The sequence below is a fragment of the Chrysemys picta genome, chromosome 8, assembly GCF_011386835.1.
Source record: "Chrysemys picta bellii isolate R12L10 chromosome 8, ASM1138683v2, whole genome shotgun sequence".
Lineage (NCBI taxonomy): Eukaryota > Metazoa > Chordata > Testudines > Emydidae > Chrysemys > Chrysemys picta.
Window position 1 is genome coordinate 49,919,237 of NC_088798.1, and position 21,404 is coordinate 49,940,640.

Here is a 21,404-nt window from a genome sequence, read left to right on the forward strand (position 1 = left end):
GGGATGAAAATCAACAAAAGCTATGCAGAATTTTCTAAAATATTCTAACTGCTAAACAAAACCACAAAATGTGTTTAGAATGTTTGGTTTGTAATCATACCCTAGGTTCAAAAAAGAATTAGATAAGTTCCAGGAGAATAGGTCCATCAATGGCTATAGCCAAGATGGACAGGGATGCAACATTATGCTCTGGGTGTTCTTAAATCTCCGATTGCCAGAAGATGGGACTGGATGACAGGGGATGGATCACTCAAAAGTCCACTGTTATGTTTATACCCTGTGAAGCACTAGCACTGGCCACAGTTTGAAGACAGGACTAGATGGACCATTGGTTGGGCCAGTATGGCTGTTCTTACATTCTTAATCATTCTGGGGAGACCACCTCCCCAGTACCAATATACTGGAGGTCTCCTCCATAGACAGAAATCAGCTACCTCTATAGCAACTTTCCCCTTGTCCAGGACTCTGTGGCAGATGCTACACAGGGATCTGCACTGCAGAGGAGTGGTGAGGAATAGAGCTGGGGGAAAGGCATATTGTCCCTTCTCCTCCAGCAATGGTAAATCAGCCCAAAAGTTTAAGGCAGACTGAAATCCCCTGTGTACTGTAGGACTCCTCTTTCCCCTTTATTTTGTGATAATTCTGGGGGCAGCAGGACATCCTTAGCAGTGCAGTCCAGGAGCATGGAGACTAGGAGCCAGTGCAAAGTCACAGGGCCTCAGGGCAGATGGCCCTGTGCCTCCTGCTGATACACCCAGAATCTCATATTGGGGAACCCAACACATTTGATAGCCAACACCTGGCTTCTACCAAAGGCTACCTGTTTTGAAAGAACTTTGTTGAGTTTTTCTCCTTACAGGAAACCTTACATGTATGTGCACTGACTCCAAGTTCTTGTTATCCGTAGAAGTGTTTATTGCAGGACAGTGCTGAAGCATAGTGCAGGAACAACTTAAGGAAACACTGTGCGGCCCACACTATACTTTCCCCACAAAGAGCAGAATGCACAAGGCTGAGAATTCTCTAAAGCTATTCAAAGAAATATAAAGTTTATTTTTATAAAAGTGAAAAATTCAGAAGTTGTGTAACAGAAGTAAATCATTTCTCACAGACTAATAGTTCAGACACTTCCTTTCCATAAGGAAATGCCAAAAATACAATTTGTCACAAGCAAATTTAACATTTGAAAGGATTTGTAAACAATATCATACATGACAAAACAAGACTATCAGTGTTTCTGGATAAAATAAATGATTAGTCTGGGCAGGACAGAATGTCGTTTGTATAAGAAATGCTCAATATAATTTAAAACATTTTAATAAAGTTAACTTGGGATTCTTTTTTTTAAAGTAGGATTCAGTAAATAATAGTTCTTGATAATGTTTTATGGCAAACTACCATTTACTCAGGAATGGTCAAATTGGGACGCCTATGCATTTGAAGCTTGATCTGAAGTCCATTGAAGTCAATGGAAAGGTGAGCATTGATTTCAGTAGACTTTGGTCACATCCTATATTGAAGTAGTATTACCTCATCACCTGACTTTCACATTTGAAAACCAAACACACATTACTTCTAAAGTGGGTCTCTAGGTTGAAATAATAATGACAGCCTGTCATAAAATGTAGTACATTGTATTGTAAAGCACTTCCAGTGCTGTCTAATGCACCAGTTATTTTTATAATTATAATTGTTAAGCACTGACAGCATGCTTGGGACAGTACAAGACACAAAGGACCAGAAAACGGTACTCCTGTTCATTAAGTAAGATATGTTGGTGAGGTTTCAGACAAGAGCCACAAGAATGATTAAAGGATTATAAATCATGCTTTATATTACACTTAAGAAGCTCAATATTTTAGTTTAATTAGGGGACAGTTAAGGAGTGACTTAATCAGAATATCTATATAAGTACCTACGTAGGAAACAAATATTTGATAATGGGCTCTTCTATATAGCAAAGGTGTAACACAATCAAATGACCTGCAGTTGAAACTAAATAAATTCAGACTGTAAATAAGGCTTACATTTCACTGTGAGAGTAATTTACAATTGCAACAATTTACCAAGGGTCATGGTGGATTCTCCTCTCTGGCCATTTTTAAAGTCAATCATTTTTTCCCTAAAAGATATACTCTAGGAATTATTTTGGGGAAATTCTATTGCCTGTGCTATACAGGAGATCAGACTACATGATCACAATGGTCCTTTCTAGTTTTGGAATCTAGGAATAAGTAGGTTCTCACTTATTGACTAATCCAGTGGGAATGACACTTATTGACTATTTTAACCAGTGGGAATGACACTCCCTCAGTGATGTGGTCACAGGTTTAAAAAAAATGGATGGAAAGCAGTAGTAGGAATGCATTAATCTTGAGCAGAACAGTAACAGCCTCGTAAACAAAAAAGATTGGGTAACACTATAGATCACACCTAAGAGTTTACAATCCAAGGGTGAATGGGTCAGTTCCCATTGATGTGAATGTGAGTTCTGCTACTGGCATAAGTGGAGCCAGATTTCACACCAAAAGATGAATAAAATGGGATATGCTCTGAAGCCACAAGGAACTTTCAATGGTATGTTTTCCCCATTTCTGGTGGGCATGGCTGAAGATGCGAGTCTGGAATGTGGAGAGATGTGAGTCTTGGATATTGAGAGGGTAGTGTTTTGGTGAACTAGTCCTGGGAGGACATTCCATGAGGAGTTAGCATCAGTAAATGATGAGCGGGAGAAGAGGAGGAATGGTGCATTGAGGCTGGTATCACTGGCAGAGCAAGGGAGGGGACAAGAGACAGTCATGCTGGAGCAGAGCTGGGAAGAACTTTGAAGGGTGAAAATATATAAACAATGTAATTGGAAAGAGGAATCCAGTGGAGCGAATCCAGTACAAAGTGCCATTATCTGAATGGCAGGTAAGGAAAGTAGTTATCTGAGCAAAGTGATACTCTGGTGTTGCTCCATGTGCCAAATACACTGAACTTCACAGTAGGTTCCCACATTCTACCCTTGTAGGATGGCCACAGCAGTGTTATTAAAGATGGAAAGGAAACTGGGTCCCTTTAAGATCCAACATGGACATAAAACAATTGAAATACAGTTCATGAGACGTCCCTAAATTTCCCCTAAGCAGAGCTGTTCAATTTAACAGTATTTCTGGAAGTGCACAGTATTAACATAGATGATAATTCTTGACTTGGAATATCAGTCACATATGGAAAGTTTTCAATCAGTTGAAGAAGCTGTTGTGGGGGTATTAAAAAGGGTATTAAAATGTAGTGTTTCATAAATCTAGTATTAGCATAAACTTGTTTCATTTAGTGAAACAAGGAAAGCATAAAATTTAGATCTTGGATTGCTAATGAGACAAAGACATCTGGTGCCCTGTGAAAGAGTGCACTGTCCACAACTGCATCTTCTCATGGCTGGAAATGAGGATGCATGCTCTCTCATCTCTATTGCCCCCTGCCAAAGGTCACTCTGGCTCTGCAGTAATGTCTTTTTTTGTAACTCAGCACTCTGGTAATCCAGGTCATGATTTAAGTCCAACAAATAAAAATCCTTACAAAAAGAAAGATCTTTGACCCCAACTCCAGGCCCCATTGTCCTCACACCCTTCTTTCAGGGCTTTCCATTATCCCTATCTCCTTTTCTGGCTTCACGCCATCTTGTCAGTGGCTAGTAGGGGAACCCAGCTCCACTCCCCTACACTAGATTCCAGTCCAGTGACCCTATAACTAGCAACCAAGGACTGCTCCATTCCCAACTAATTTCTGCTACTTCCCTGGACTTTTTCCTATTCAACTTTTTTTAACCTAGAAAGTATGTGAGGCAGAATGCCTCCTAAATCTTCTTTCAGGGCTGGAACTATCAGGGTCTACCCCTGATTTACCCCAACAAAAGCCCAGCATAAAAATATACAGTTAAACCCACTTCCACTCTCCTTGGGCTTGACCTTTCATCTCTCTTGAGCTTCCTTTACTTTACTTCTCAATCAAACACCTCCCAGGACTCTCCACTGGAAATTTGGTTCCTTCCCTTTTATCAGCCTGCTCCATTCCCAGTGGCTCGCTCTCCCTCCTGGCCTCTTTCAAAACTTTTCTGTTTATGAGAGGATCCCAGGACCAACTCTCTGCCATGGGCTATCTTCTTGATCTCTCCACTCTCTAATTCCAGAGTGACTGCAGAGGTCCTTCCTCTCTTCCCTGCAGCCCTATTCTTTCTTTCTTTCCTTTTTTTCAAGTGGTGAAGCAGATTTAACCAAGTAGTCTGTAGCTGCCAACTATCATTCTTAAATACTTAGCAGTTTATTTTCTCTCACTCTGCCCTGAGTCCTTCAGGTAATGTAACAGCACCTTTCTAAAACTATCCCATTTCCCTGATATTTTTACTAAATAACAATGTAACTTTTGTTACCTTAAGATGTTTGAATTCTTCAGAAAGCTTTTCCCGTTATTTATCAAAGCCCCATACAAGGTGATCAATTGTATCTTCCACTTTTTAGAGTGTATATTGTCCATCTTGGTGTCTGTTTATTCAAAAAAGATTTTTGTTTAAGGCACAATGGCTAGTTAGTACTCTAAACAAAATCTCCACATTTTTTTCAAACCAATCCTTGAAGTATATTGTTATCTTCAACTCTAGGGCACAATTTAAAAAAATATCTTCCTTTTTTCATTAGTCCATTTTTTTTTGCTGTTACTTTTTTAACATTGTTCTGTACTGGGCCTTTGAATTTCTGTCTACTCAAGGGTATTTCCATGCCAGTGTTTCAATTTCTTGTCCACCATTTCATCCTCTGCTATTCTAATATGCACTAGGGTCCAAGCTAATGCTACAGGTAACCCCATCTGTTATTAGAAATATAATTTCATTGATTAAATCACAACATACTGCAATACCCTCTTTTATCACCATAAGGCCTAAGGCTGAATAAAAAAAATAGCCACCTATACTGGGTGTACATTCCTGATCTAATTTAATGCTAGTGTATTGCTACTAGCTCGTCTGTTGGTATTATTTTAAATGTACTTATTCCACATTTTGATATACTCTTCAGGTTTTGTCTCATTTGGACCCATCTGTATATATTTGACGCAATTGACTCCACTTTTCAGCTATAGACTGGTACACTTCAGTTTTAATACCTACTGTCTCTTTTTTACCTTTAATTTTATAAATAAATCTAAATCCATGGTTGGACATATGATTTTCCATCTACATCTAATTTTCCCATGACTAAAAGTTTTTATGCCATTTAGCTCTCCCTTGTCTTTCAACTTCTGCATCCACATTTAACTTGAATGGCATGTGGGGTTCTAACATCATGTGTTATAGTTTGCCTATCAAATTCCCAACAATCCTCATATGTTTGTTTGGTGCTTTCATTATTACAATTCCCATTAATTTTGGACCAGAAAGTTAGATCCGGTGATTTCAAGTTCTGATGTTTGACCCAAAAGCTTGGCAGCCATAGCCAATTACTAGCCTGATTATGGCTCTGTATATCAACAGCAATGCTTTCATCTCCATTATCCATTTAGCCCAGCAAGACTTTTATGTGGTTTAATCCTTCCTTTATATATATATTTAACATAGTCTATCTGATCTTTCCAAAATTATTTAGCATCAGCTATTACCTCTAGGAATTTAAACCTTTTAACTTTATCTATTTGTTCTACATACAGATACTGTTTACATTCCTTTGTAACTTTCCTTTTTGTAAAGATCAGTCATTTGGTTTTGGCAATGGAGAAATTGGTACCTCATGCAGTTCCCTAATCAGAGGTCCTCTTGTAATGTTTTATTGATTCTCTTTTCTGCCACCTCAATATTCCTGCTGCTCATCCACAAACCACAATTATCTGAGAATAGACTAACCACAGCACTTATTTGTTTTGGGAGATCATTTATCATATTAAATAAGGTCAGGCTGATAATACTTCTCTATGGTGTACCATTTTTAATATTAGCTATAGTCAACATAGCTTTCCCAACTCTGATCTCCATGATCCTGTTACTGAAAAAGTCCCTAATTCACCCATATATTCTTCCCCTTATTCCTAAGTGCATCTACTTTGTACAACAAACCTTCCCTCCATACCATGTCATATGCCTTTTCAATATCTAGAAAGACAGCTATTATGAAACCTATGTGTCTCATTTTTTTGTATTTCAATTTCTAATTTATCAATGTGATCAATGGGTGCATTTTATGCTCTTAAAACCAGCTATAATGTCATTGTTTTCCAAATAGATAATGAATCTTGCATTCACCATTCTCTCCATAATTTTACCCAGACAAGACATAAGGTCAATAGATCTATAAGCAGATAATTTGCCTAGTTTTCATATTGGAATTACTACATGTTTGCACCCCAGTGGTATCACTCCGCCCCCCTCCTATATAGTTTGTTATATAATTCCAAGTGAACCCTCAAACGGCTTTCAAATAGATACTAAAAATGTTGAATATATTATTTTTAGCTGGGGCTGTATTCTTGCTGTTAGCAATAGCTTTCTCAAGCTCCCATGTACAAAACCATTCATTCAGTATAGTAGCTTCATGATTACCCCACCTGTATAGTAGATCACGATTCTCTTAAATAAATTATCTTTTAATCTGGTGACAAACTGCACTTCAATTTCATCATTACTCACCCCTCAGAAAGTTTCTGCTAAACTTATGCTGTTTTGTTATCAGAACTTCTAACTATTGTGTCAGTCCCAAGAAAACGTGGGAAGTTACTACTCTTTGTCTTAATTATATGCATTCTAATTTGCCTGTATATTTCTGATGTCTTGGTATCTTTATTTATTCACCCACGGTACTTCCTCCACTTGTCTTTCTTTTCTCTCTTTTTTTTTTTAAATAATTCATTCGGCTATTGTTTTAGTTCTTCTATACTTCATTAGATCTCTACTATTCATTTTCTGTTTTTCTTTTTATAGGCTTTGTTCCTTTCCTTAATTGCCATTTTGCAGTCCTCATTCCACCATGGAACTGAGGTTTTAGTTTTGGGGTACTTCGGTATCTAATAGGTATGGCTAATATAGCTGCTGTTAATCCCTTTATTACATTGGCATTCAAATTCTCTATGTCATCATCACTCACACAATATGTGTGAATATTCACAAATTCAGTACACTTAGTTGTAAATAGCTCTGAGTTAGCTTTTTTAAAAATCCCAGGTGGGTAATTTTCCGTTACTTTTCAAGGGCAAGGTAAGGTTGACGGTATGGAGAAATGATCACTCCCCATTCCTACTTCCCTATTTATTTCCCAGTTGCATCTACTTGCAGTATCTGGTGTTATAATTCACAGGTCTAAGCACGAAAAAACTATCATCTGCTGCTTTAAATCTTTTTTGGGGTGTTGGTGTGCCATTGTTTAAAATCACTAGTTTGTTTTCAATGAACTTTTCTAAGCATATACCATTCTTATCAGTTGTCTTACTGTCCCTCAAATTATTATGACTATTTAGGTCACTGCATAAAATATATGGTCTTTCTAGTAAGTCTCAGCATTCTAATTTCCTATACAGGTTATAGATAATATAAATCTTTAAAGAAAAAAAACTCTTCTGAATTGGGGTCTGCACATCATTACTTCTTCATTCTCTATGGCTTTGTAGTTTAGTCTGTCCTTTATGAAAGTGCAAATGACTCCTTCTCTTCTTAGTTTTCAGTCTTATCTAAGTAACCTGTAAATTTAAAGGGAAGCTTTTTAACCAACCATGTTTCCTGGAGACATAGGACTGCTGATTTAGTTTTCATTTCCAGGATATTTTCTTTTAGTTCTTGCATGTGCTGTAAAACTGCACATTCCAACAAAAGATTGTGATCCCAATAGTAGTCATATTTTACCCTTAACCTAATTTCAAATCACATGAATTTGATCTATTGACAGATTGTTGGTATACAAGATTTTTTCTGCTACCCTTCCTATAATTTTCATTTTTTTCTGATTTTTCCATTTGTGATGTGCAATTTATCATTTATATCATAAATGCAATAAGCTTTTCTTTATTCTTTTTTTCACTACTAGTATACTATCACCTATTCCTTCCAGTTTATCATATTTTAAGAGAGGGAAGCTGTGTATGCAGTTCCCCTTTTCCTATTCTGATTTTCTCTTCCTTCTCCACCTGATGTTTTGAGAGTCTTACAGCTTCCAGATAAAATGTTAACAGTTTTTGCCTTTTGTATCTCCTTTACTTGTCTTGCCACAATACACCATCTATGTTCTTGACGGTGATTACCACTGCAGTTGCTACATTTGACCTCCACCCTCCTTCATGCAATTGTCATGGGAATGCTCTTCCCCACATTAGTAATATCTCATTTTCCCATTAGAAACAGTTGCTACATGCCCATACCATTGGCACTTATAACAGCTTAGGGGTGGGGGAACCCTAATGTTACTTTCTCAGGTAGAGTCCCTTTCTGAAATGTAATCAGCACTGCTGTAGATGGCTTGCTTTTCCCCCCTTGTTTACTAATTAATCACTAACACTTTCTCTTCTCCTATACTTTTGGTATTTCATCACTGATCAGTTCTAATGGCACTCCATATATCACCCCCTTTTTGCAGGGAATACTTTGGTAGCTGGCAATTTATTTTAATTTTCCCTAGCATTTTAGTTTTTAAGCAGTTTAGCAGCCTGCTTTTTGTCTATACAGTCAACTAAAAAATCCCCTTCTTACAACCTCCTGGCTGTTACTATATCCCCTATGCCAGGGGTTCTCAAACTGGGGGTTGGGACCCCTCAGGGAGTCGTGAGGTTATTACATGGGGGGTCGCGAGCTGTCAACCTTCACCCCAAACCCTGCTTTGCCTCCAGCATTTATAATTGTGTTAAATATATAAAAAGTGTTTTTAATTTATAAGGAGGGGGGGTCGCACTCAGAGGCTTGCTATGTGAAAGGGGTCACCAGTAAAAAAGTTTGAGAGCCACTGCCCTATGCTTTTTTGGATCTAGTTAGCTGCTTTCACATACTGAATGGCACCTAATTTTACTGCTTTGGCTAGGGAACTTACAATTATAACATTTTGGTTTATTTCTTTCCCAAGCTTTGCTTTGTTGCTGATATCATCATGCTCTGATTCTACTCTTTTCTTTTTTCCCCTACTTTGTATCCATTCTCCCTCTCTAATAGAATCTTCTTCAGTTTCTAGAGTGACTTCATTTGGGGTCAGAAAATCTTCCATCTCAATCCTGCCAAAAGCCAGCTCACCCTCCACACCCCAGCAGCCAGCCCCCTTCTGCTCTCAAGTTCCTTAGTTTATAATCCTCTCCCAGGTCCCCTCCCCAGCCGGGATTCATCCTCAGTTAAGCTCTCCAGGTGCAGCTCGGTATGTTAGTTGTTCTCTCGGGCCCATTTGAAGTCTTTGTGGGATCAGGGCCACCCGGGGGGGGGTGGGGGAATTTGCCCCAGGCCCCGGGCTCTGCAGGGGCCCCCATGAGAATGGCTGAGGCTCCTGCTCCGGCCTGCCCCCGCCCCTCTCCCGGAGCCTCAGCGCATCCAGGAGCGTCCCTGGCTCTGGCAGGGCCTGAGCTCCTCCCCGCTCAGAGCCGCGTGGTAAGGGGGCGGGGCTGTGAGCTCCGGGCCGAGTGGCGGGAGCTCAGGCCCCCCTGGAGCTTGCAGCCCCGCCCCCTTACCACATGGCTCTGAGCGGGGAGGAGCTCAGGCCCCACCAGAGCCACGCTGCAGCGCTATCCAGGGATTCCTGGATGCGGCGCGCTGAGGCTCCGGGTAAGGGGCTGCGGGGTAAGGGGCTGCGGGGGGTTAGATAAGGGGCAGGGAGGGGGCAGAGGTTGGGGGGGTCAGGGCACAGGGAACAGGGGGGTTGGATCGTGGGCATTCCGGGGAGGTCTGTCAGGACTTAGCCGGGGTGCATAGGGGTCGGGGCAGTCAGGGGACAGGGAGCAGGGGGGTTGGTGGGGGTGGGGTGGTAGTTGGGGGGACGGTGAGGGGACAAGGAGTAGGATGGGTCGGGGATTCTGAGGGGGGCGGGCAGTTGGGGAGCAGGAAGTGGGTGGGGGTCAGATAGGGGGCAGGCCTAGGCTGTTTGGGAGGCACAGCCTTCCCTACCCTAAAGCTCATTCATCAGTTTGAGACTTGCAGAAGAGCCAAGCTGTTACTTTTTCCATTAGGGCTGCCGTCCTTTTCACTTCTCAAATGCCAAATTATAGTCTATATTTAATTTCAGTGCCATAGGGAGATTCATGTCAGGGGAGTGTAGCTTCATTTAAAATTAGCCACTGGGGGAGGGATCACATGAGAAGAGCAATATCCTACACCACCTATCTCCTTCCCAACCCTACCAAGGGAGAACCCCTCCCCCGCATTCCCCGAGGCTCCAGAAGGGTTAATTCAGTGGTTCTCAAACTTTTGTACCGGTGACCCCTTTCACATAGCAAACCTCTGAGTGCAACACCCCCTTATAAATTAAAAACACTTTTATATATTTAACACTATTATAAATGCTGGAGGCAAAGCGGGGTTTGAGGTGGAGGCTGGCAGCTCGCGACCCCCCGTAATAACCTCATGACTCCCTGAGGGGTCCTGACCCCCAGTTTGAGAACCCCTGGGTTAATTTAATTTTAGCACTCTGTGTCCATTCACATGCATGTGCTATTTTGAGCGTTTCAGTTTTCACAACATAGGCTCATCCCAGATTCTGGAATAAGCTCAAATGCTCAGTTCGTGCAGTATGTACATAAGCTATACGAAAGACAAACCCACAGTAACCGTCTCCAGTTTGTGAGGGACCCCATGGAGCCAGTCTCTAGGAAACAGATAAATGCATGGAGGTTAAATCCATTAATGGCTATTAGCCAGGATGGGTAAGGAATGGTGTCCCTAGCCTCTGTTTGTCAGAGGGTGGATGGAGATGAATGTCAGGAGAGAGATCACTTGATCATTACCTGTTAGGTTCACTCCCTCTGGGGCACTTGGCATTAGCCATTGTCGGTAGACAGGATACTGGGCTGGATGGACCTTTGGTCTGACCCAGTGTGGCTGTTCTTATGTTCTAACCTAAATGAATCCAATGTTATGGAGACAGATCTGAGTCAAGGAAGCCAGCAGAGTATCAGAAACCTGAAAAAATCTGACTGGATGGGCTCAGGCGTTTGGTCACAAGCTGAGGTGGTTCAAAAGTTTTGGATTTTTTTTAAGCAGATTTTTTTTATTGTTTCTTTAAACAATCAAACACAGCAAGCAGCAAATATGTGGCCACACACTTCTGAAACCCCAAACCAAATTCAAATTTTGAAGGAAAGCAGACATTGTCCGTGATTTTTTCTGCATTTTAAACCTGCCTAGTTTTCGATCCAAAAAAAGTTTTGTCGGAAAAATATTTGTCCAACTCTTTTAATGAGCTTTAGTGCCTTTTAGTGCCAACTTTAAAGAGGTAAAGTAATACAAAGCAGTTGGTTTCAGTCATGCAAATAACAAAGGAATCATACTGGTAAATATTCTTGGACCATTTGGGAGGTGAGTGGAAACAAGTCTGAGTGCGTGTCTACAGCAGTAGCGCTGCAGTTCCATTGCTGTAGTGCTTCACTGTAGACACTACCTATGCCGATGGGAGGGAGCGTCCCATCAGCGTACTTAATCCACTTCTGTGAGAGGCAGTGGCTAGGTCAACAGAAGAATTGTGTCTGTCAGCCTAGGGTTGTCTATACCACGAGTTAGGTCTGCTTAACTATATCACTTAACTATATTAACTATATCCGCGAAGTGTGGATTTTTCACATTCCAGAGTGATTTAGTTGGGTTTAGACTTCAGTGTAAGAAAAACTAAGAAAGTCTAGATGGAGTCTAAGTTGGAAGTTTCATCTTTCAACCCTCCCAAAGTGCATTTATATCCTCCTAGATATCCTTAGATTTACCCACATTCTCTAAGGGCATGTCTACACAGTTGACGTTAAAGTGCTGCCATGGCACTAATAAAACCATATCTGCAAGGGGAATAGCTACTATCTATAGCTGTAGCACTATCTACCCTGCCACTTTACAGATCTGAAACTTGCATTGCTCGGGGGTGTTTTTTTCACACCCCTGAGCAAAGAAAGTTTCAGCACTGTAAGTGGCAGTGTAGACAAGGCCTTTGTCTTATTTAGACATTGTAGAAATCTTTAGACTCCTACTCACCAAAGAGAAACATGCAGGTCACCCTGTGGCATGTCATTTCTGAATTTGGCCCACTAAGTTTACATTAAAGGCAGTCAACTGGTTTTACTGATAAGCCCAGGGGACAGAAGAGAGAAGTTCATGAAGGAAAGTAACTAACAGGTGAGTGTAAGAGTGTCTGTTAAAAGTAGGCCATGCCCATACTTAGAGCTTCTTTGTGTGTGTGTTTGTTATGACAACAGACTCCTTTCCAGTCACTCACACATTTGTTGGTGAGTGCCAATAGCAATAAAGGTGTCTGAATATAATGGAATCTAAGTTAGCATAACTAATTTATTGCCCCTGAATTTGGCCCACCCTCTTTAGAAGGATGAAGACCTAAACGCTGATGTTTGTTGTTTGGGCTGCATGTTAATGTGTAGTGTGACAAAATTCCTCCTCTATCTTAGTAGGTCCTGCGCTTATTGGCAGATTTTCTTGCCTCAGGATTCACCATGTGGGTTGGGGAACAGCCCAGAGACCTTCCCTCTGGAAGAACCCACAGTCCAGGTCAATTGGGAGGTTTGGGGGGAACCCGGGCCCACCCTCTACTCCAGGTTCCAGCCCAGGGCCCTGTGGACTGCAGCTATCTATAGTGCCTCTTGTAACAGCTGCATGACAGCTACAACTCCCTGGGCTACTTCCCCAAGGCCTCCTCCAAACACCTTCCTTATTCTCACCACAGGACCTTCCTCCTGGTGTCTGATAATGCTTGTGCTCCTCAGTCCTCTAGCAGCACTCCCACTCCCACTCCCACTCCCTCTCCTTCTCCCTCTCCCTCTCCCTCTCCGCTCCTTGTGCCTCTTGCTCCCAGCTCCTCACACTTTCACACTACAAATTGAAGTGAGCTCCTTTTAAAACCCAGGTGCCCTGATTAGCCTGCCTTAATTGATTCTAGCAGCTTCTTCTTAATTGGCTCCAGGTATCCTAATTAGCCTGCCTGCCTTAACTGGTTCTAGCAGGTTCCTGATTAGTCTACTGCAGCCCCTTCTCTGGTCACTCAGGGAACAGAAAACTACTCATCCAGTGACCAGTATATTTGCCCTCTACCAGACTCCTGTACCCCACTGGTCTGGGTCTGTCACAATAGATAATTCTTTGAAATATCAAAGAAACAAAATATTAAAGTGATATAACTGTATCGTAAGGTGTTAAAGGAATGCTATCAGGTACAATTAATTAATTTTTTAAATAAAATCCATTAGATTATTAACAACGATATCACTTTTGAAATCTTCACCTAACATTATTTATTATGTTAGCTTGCCTTCTGCTTTTTTGTTATTGTGGACAATGAAAACAGGGTAGTGATTTCCCTTTTGTTTATTGTCAATGAGACAATTCCTGCTCATCTCATTCACACAAGCAGTCTCGTTCACTGCAGTGTAATTACTTCTATTAGGAAGGTAAACAGGAGATGACCCACCATCTATTCCATTAGAAGTATTACATTGCTCACACAGGTGCAACTCTTCACAGTACAGATAAGCACATAAAACAAACAAATGCTAAACAAAAAGGTTCGGTTGTTAAAATAAAATATATTGTTTGTTGTATAGATTGTTTCATACAAGCACATCTCTTGGTCATCACATATTTTGTAAAATACCCTTTTAAAATTTCAGATCAATTCTGAGCCACCAATTTTTGTTTGTTTGTTTATTTGTTGACAGCATGAGGAATGCAGAAATGATAGATGATTTATATAAAATGATGGCTATCTCTGAGGTGATTTTAAATTAGTGTTAGCTCTCTGGAATTAGGATTCCACTCTGTTTTGCATGCATTTATTTTAAGAAATTAGGTGATTAAAGGAAACAGAAGAGGAAAAGATAAAAGATTAATGAGAATTTTCTGACACAAATACACACGACTCAAAGCTCCATCTTTTCTTCCTTTTTTCAGTAAAACAATATTCAAAGTTTCAGTTTCAAATTTTTTATTAACATAGATTACCTCTCCAATTATCAGAAACTGGTGCCTGAAATTAGGCTCCTAAATCAATACTTAGATGTCCAAAAGAATTGAATAACATGATGATTTATGTGAATAAAATAAGTCAAATTTGGCCTCTATTGCTGATGCTCTAAAACAGAAAAAGGAATCTTTACAATAATTCTGCAAATAACTATCCTGACACTGGGCTTCAAATCCATGTCTAGATAATGGAGTTTCTCTTGTGCAAGAAGCAGCTTTGTGTTCACCTATTCTTATTTATGAACAAAACTTTTCAAAGATACTGAACTTTTGTGGGGAACTGATAATGAGGGATGTGCTCCTAGAATTCACATTTGTAAATAAGATCAGCCTCCATCAGGGTAAGTTCTTAAACGCGATACTGTAAATGTATTTGTCCAACTGTTACCAACAGGGCAGGCCTAATTTTTAAAGACTATTTAAAAGTAAATGGCATAGTCCAAAGATTTAAAGGGGGGGAAAAAAAGCTCTGGAGTGCCATGTCCTTTATCTTGTTCCTTTTGGAAATCTGATTATGATATTTGTCAGACAGGCCCAAGCCATAAAGTTCTAGGAATAGGCAGTAGTGAGGGACCATTGAGATGGGACTTTCAATCCTTCAGACAAGGACAGAATTTTATTAAGAAGATTTATTTCAGTAATGTGGCATCATTAATATAAATTACTATGTATATTCGTACACCATTGTTTCCAGTGTAGTTAACGTATAGTAGTAATGCAAGCAAATCTTTTAGCTTTCACTAAAGATACATAGAGGAAGTGCCTTCCAAAGATAGGAACAAAATAGTCAATAATTGGAGCACTGTGTATTCTGTGATTCCATATCCATGGAATTTTCCACAGGAAATTTGCCCCCATCCCGTACCTCCCTTTGGTGAAGAATATTTTGAACATTTTGATTTGGTTCAATAAACCAAAATGTTTTGATTCAGGTTAACCAAATCTATAGCTTCCCTGTGGCACCACTGCAGTCCACATAGGCACAGTTCAATTTTGAACTAAGCCAAACAAAACATTTTGCCTTTCAAAATTACATTATTTTGTAACTTTCCATTCCATGCAAAGTTTAATATTTTTACTTTTTGTCTTGATTTGGACAATAACAAATGCCGTAATATTGACATTTTCTGCAAGATGGAAATTCCAGTTTTTGACCAGCTTTAGTAATAACATTCTTACTTAATGTCTGCTTTCAACTAGATACAAAGCATAATGAATGCATTTTAGGCAACCATGTTTCTATTTAAAAAAAAATGTTTCTTGCACAAAGGGTTGTTATTCATGTAAAATATTGATATGCAATAAAGGACACACAAGAGGAAAAAAGATCAAATAACAAGGGTACAGGTTAACTTGTTTTTACTGTGTTTCAGACTGACACTTTTACAAAGCCAAATTTTGAGATCGTACATGTTTACAGTGTTAATGTTTATTTTATAGTTGGGGGGGAAACAAATTATACAACATCTTTATCAACATTAGAAAAATGGACTTTGACATAGCGGAAACGAAAATGTGTTCTTCAAGCAATGCATCAATAAAACTAGCATGCACAAAAGCTGGAAAATATAAAAGCAATGCAGGTTATTTTTGCTCTGAGCCATTTCCAGATTCTGTTTCTCTTTGCAACTGTGCCTTACCAGTCCAGTCAGGGGAAAATGAAAGACATATTCACCCATGCTTAACAGTAGGAGTATAGTGCTAGAAGTGAGTCAAATAATTAAGTCTGAATCTATTTTAATATTTTCTCTTACCTGGTATTCCAGCTAAATGTTTGGTCTCTAAATTTCAGTATCTGTAAATTACAGCAGTTCCAACCAAGAACAAGAACGTTCAAAATATCATGTAAACCTCCAAAGACTACGTAACAAAGATGAAAGATGGTACACATCCACCCACACAGATAACAACTTAACTAGCAAAATAGCACTAAAACCCCCCAACTCCAGATAGAGTACTAAAGTAAAGTCAGATGCAGAAAATTAGCTATTTACTTGACAGGGTTTCTTAGTAAGGATGTGCAGTGAATAGAAAATATAAACCAATTGTCTTGTTATGCCACTGAGTTTATAAGGTGATTTTTCATCATACTGGAAATTTATATATCCATTGATATCACTCCAGATGTCATCATCTGACATTTTAGAGATGTTTATAGTGTCTGAATTTGCTGCCAATATCAGTTTTCTTTGTCTCTTTCAAAGTGAAAAAAATACAAGATTGTATTGATTGGGTTCTGACTCCTTCTTTGTATTATTAATTATTATTGTTATTATTTTTAACTTTTACAGATCGTCAATCTACTGGCTAAACCGCATCCAGTCCTTTCTGTACTGCAATGAAAATGGTCTTCTGGGAAGCTTTTCTGAAGAGACTCATTCGTGCACCTGCCCTAATGATCAGGTCGCCTGCAATGGGTTCCTTCCCTGCATTGTGGGAGATGGCTCTGCATGTTTGACCTGTGCACCTGACAACCGCACCCGCTGTGGGAACTGTAATACTGGATACATGCTGAGCCAAGGGCTTTGCAAGCCTGAAGTGGCAGACTCCACAGAGCACTACATTGGGTTTGAGACAGATCTTCAGGACCTGGAGATGAAGTATTTATTGCAAAAAACAGACCGGAGGATTGAAGTCCATGCCATTTTCATCAGCAATGACATGCGCCTCAATAGCTGGTTCGATCCCTCCTGGCGCAAACGGATGCTCCTTACCCTTAAGAGTAACAAGTACAAGTCTAGCTTGGTCCATATGATACTGGGTATCTCTCTTCAAATTTGCCTAACAAAAAACAGCACCTTGGAACCTGTTCTAGCTGTTTACGTCAACCCTTTTGGAGGCAGCCACTCTGAAAGCTGGTTCATGCCTGTGAATGAAAACAGTTTCCCAGACTGGGAGCGGACTAAGCTGGACTTACCTCTTCAGTGTTATAACTGGACGCTGACTCTAGGCAACAAGTGGAAGACATTTTTTGAAACAGTACATATCTACTTGAGGAGTCGAATTAAGTCAAATGGTCCAAATGGCAATGAAAGCATCTACTACGAACCCCTGGAATTTATCGATCCTTCACGTAACCTAGGCTACATGAAAATCAACAACATCCAAGTGTTTGGCTACAGCATGCACTTTGACCCAGAAGCAATTCGGGACTTAATTTTGCAGCTGGACTACCCCTATACTCAGGGATCACAGGACTCAGCACTTTTGCAGCTATTAGAGATACGGGACCGTGTAAATAAACTCTCCCCGCCTGGCCAGCGTCGTCTAGACCTGTTCTCTTGCTTGCTACGCCATAGACTCAAACTATCTACCAGTGAGGTGGTGAGGATTCAATCCGCTTTGCAGGCCTTTAATGCCAAATTACCAAACACAGTGGATTATGACACAACCAAATTATGTAGTTAACCATCAATGTGAAGCACAACACAAAACCTTGAAGGAGTTTTTACAGTGCTTTTGTGGAACAGTTTATGTTTGGAAGAGTAAATTTAAATTGTCTTTTCAATATCTGTCTTATATCAGTCAATACCATTGGATGGCAATTTACACACATGAACTTGCTGACAATGAATATATTATACCTGCAGTTTTGGTTTATGAATGAAATAAATACTGACACCAGTCTAGAAGACATTCTACTTTTTACAATAAATTTCATTTGTAATTTTATATGTTCCGTGGCAATGCTTTTGTGCATTACATCCTCTAGAGGGAACATAAAAGGATACCAATAAAATTTTGTAGCTGAACAGTTATTAAAAAGAAATGCTGTGGGATTCTATTCTTTTCTCCACAAAATAAGTAATATCCTTGATATACTTTTGTGTGTGCACTATATTAGAGGCGTGGGTGGGGAGAGTGTAGTCACAAATTATTTTTATATAAATCCTAGAAAAGCCAACAAAAATAGGAATCTTATATTATTTGAATGAGACACATATCCAAACATACATGTCAAGGCAAACTGACAGCTGTTGTTGATGGCTTACTTGTCCCTGCACCTGGGAGACTTGCTAAGGGCATGACTTTTTCAAGATACTGTACCACAGCATACAGATTCCCAGAACTGTAGTATTGTCCATTTTAGCATGGACAGGATGCTAGTACTGGTGTCCTCTGGGATACAAAGTAATGAAAGGTTGCCTTGGTTACAGTATATGAACACATGAAAGGCTAGCTATCTTCCTAATATCCAGTAGTTTACAGAAGAGAAATCCCTTTCCACTGAGAACAGGTTTAGTCTCCATAATTGTTTGATTTACATGATTGCTTGCATATTTATTGAAGAATATGTAGAGAAAGACCACGAAAAGAAATGTCATATTGCATGCCCCACCCCTTAGATATTTTATATATATATGTGTATATATATATATACACACACACATGCTATCTGTATTCTCTGTATGTGTGTATGTATGTGTCTGTGTATATATATACATTTTTTTTCTATATTTATCTAGATCCATCTCCATCTGTCTATCTGCACAGAGGGTATCATGCATACAGATAGTCTCCATGAGTGTCTAAATAACTTCCTTGAAACTGCCTACTACATAGTTTCAACATAGGTGATTTTTTTCCAAGGAACCAAAAAGATGTTTGCCTGTGATAGAATCATGCCTCCTACTTCATGGCTGTGCAGGGTTCTCTTGTAGTGCAGGGATTTGGAACCAAATAAGCATTTTTTTTTCTTTAAATGTATCTAACAACCTGGCTAAAATCTAGTTTAATTAGGAGAAAATATATTTGATTACCCTGTTACTTTGTAAATTACTGTTACAGGTGTGCGTGCATTCAGTGAGGGTCAGAATCAGAACCTTGGGCTGTTTTATACATTCTTTGGGGGGGGAAATGTAAAATGGCAAAGGAGCATTAGGTCTTTAGTTAAACCCCAAGGCAAGGAATTTTAGAATTAAGGAAAAGATAGTCCATTATCACAGGGCTTTCAAATTCAACTCTGATGTAACCACAATGATATCACTGGAGTTACAGCAGGGTTTCAATTAGACAAGCAAATCTAAGATATTACAAAAACTTGAGCACATTGCCAACCAGTAGGGAAAACGACATTAATAAAACGTGGACAAGCTGCCATCTTTCAAACCCATATAACCCAGCTGTCTCAAAAAGGGTATCCCCAAATAATAAAAAGGGCATAATTTCACCATTGATAGTGATTAAAAATATATCTTTTATCTGACAACAATGAAGAATGATTTCTGTTCAACAAGAAAGCTTTACTATATCCTGCAGCAATGTAATAAGAATGTTTTGTGGGGTTGTGGCCTGTCAGAGGGAATTTGTTTATTAATATGTTATATACCCCACAATACATCAATTAATTAGCCTGAGGTGATCATACACAGTATACAGTGATGCAAGTGGGTTTAGCCCTATTGATTTTAATTGAGTTGCACCCACTTTTCCCAACACCAAATTTGTCTCATTGGTGTTAGGTAGAAATGTTGAGAGTGTCTATGAAATTAAAACATAATTACATAAGAAAAATACTGGTGTACATGCAAGTACAGAAAGGAAAAAAATGACCGACTGATATATAATAGAAATATTCCGATGCATCAGTTCATTTACATAGCAGTTTCACTCAAAATCACAAGGCTGTGGTCCTGGCTTAGTTCCTAGCTGAAGCATAGTAGCACAAACATCTCAATGTTTTGTTAAACACGAACAAAGAAAAGATGTATCTCAGTCAGTGGCTCACTCTTGGTATTGGTAAAACATTTCTCATTCTGAACTCCCATTCCTCTCCTCCACATTGTGTGGCAGATTTTCTCAACCTTTCCTCCTATTTTTTCCTGGCAAGTGTAATAAAGGAAGGGGTTTAGCCAATTTGATCCGGATTTTATTGTAATTACACCATATAGTTCATTCTGTGTCCCTTTTATACAAGGTAAGAAAAATGAACTAAAAGTATTAAGTACACAAAAGGAAGAAGTTAGGGCTAAAATGCATGAAAATTAGAAATCATAGAAACCATTCACTATTAAAGATCCCTCTCGCTATGGAAAAGTCCCCTATTCCATTTTAAATGTTCTGAGTATGATTTTTTCCCCAGACATAGCAATGCTTGCCTAAAAGACAAACAAACAAAACCCTAATTTTCTCATTATTTCACATTTATATAGTCCTGACAGCAACTTTTAGTTGACTTACCCCAGAGAAAAGGGGGTTGTACTATTCAATAACAATTTTAACTAATTTTTATTCAGGCTAGGATTTAATACTACCCCCAGACCAGCTGGATCTGGGTTCTTCAGGCCTAAAGTGAAACCTAGTCACTAAGTAAAACACCTTTCTTGATTATAGGCAAAATCCTTCCTTTCAGGCCTTGGCTACACTTGCAAGTTACAGCGCTGTAAAGCCTCCCCCAGCGCTGTAACTCACTCCCTGTCCACACTGGCAGGGCACTTACAGTGCTGTATCTCCCTGGGTACACCGCTGCAGGTACTCCACATCTCCGAGAGGAATAACAGCTGCAGCGGAGTGGGTACGACTCACGGGTGTCAGTGTAAACGCTTGCAGCGCTGTACTAATCACCTTGTCAAGTGGCCAGTCCTCTCCATTGTTGTGACTGGCTGCAGGAATGCGGAAGTGCCGGTTTCAAAGCTCTTACCACAGAGAAAAGCAAACAGATTGCAGCTGGCTTTGAGTGAGTAAATGAATGAGCAGGCGGCCGGGAGTTCGGAACTTGCAAAATAGAAAGCTGACATGCTCCAAAAAGCACTCTCTCTCCCCCCCCCACACTCCCTTAGGGTTACCATATTTTGAGCCTCCAAAAGGAGGACACTCCACGGGCCCCCGGCCCTGCCCCGGCCCCGCCCACGCCCCAACTCCGCCCCTTCCCCAAAGTCCCCGCCCCAACTCCGCCCCCTCCCCTGCTTCCCGCGAACATTTGATTCGCGGGAAGCCTGAAGCAGGTAAGGGAGGTGTGGGGGGAGGAGGCGCAGCCCAGTCTGGCCCCCCCGGCGTCTCCAGCCTGGGTCGGCTTGGGCCCTGGGGTGCTGGCCCTGGGCCCGGCCCCCGGCCGAGCACCCCCGGCCTGCCCAGCACTGCTGGTCCCCGGCCTGGCCCCCGGGCCCCCGGCCGAGCACCCCCGGCCCGCTCAGCACCCCCCGGCCCCGGCCGAGCACCCCCGGCCCGCTCAGCACCCCCCGGCCCCCAGCACCGCCAGCGCCCCGCCGGCCCCCGGCACCGCCGACCGCCGGCCCTCGGCGCCCCCGGC

The 21,404-nt window shown here is 40.5% G+C and overlaps 1 protein-coding gene across 9 annotated transcripts in view; it reads left to right on the forward strand.

The window, feature by feature from the left end:
- The window catches only part of BRINP3 (BMP/retinoic acid inducible neural specific 3), a 317,033-nt gene extending 299,109 nt beyond the window's left edge, over positions 1-17,924 (forward strand). For all 9 annotated transcript variants that reach the window (XM_005290689.5, XM_065554443.1, XM_005290684.5 and 6 more), the window contains one exon: positions 16,447-17,924. In XM_005290689.5, the coding sequence (XP_005290746.1) occupies positions 16,447-17,563 (1,117 nt within the window). In that variant the 3' untranslated portion in view covers positions 17,564-17,924. The remainder of the gene's footprint in view (positions 1-16,446) is intronic.
- The last annotated feature ends 3,480 nt before the right edge of the window (positions 17,925-21,404 follow it).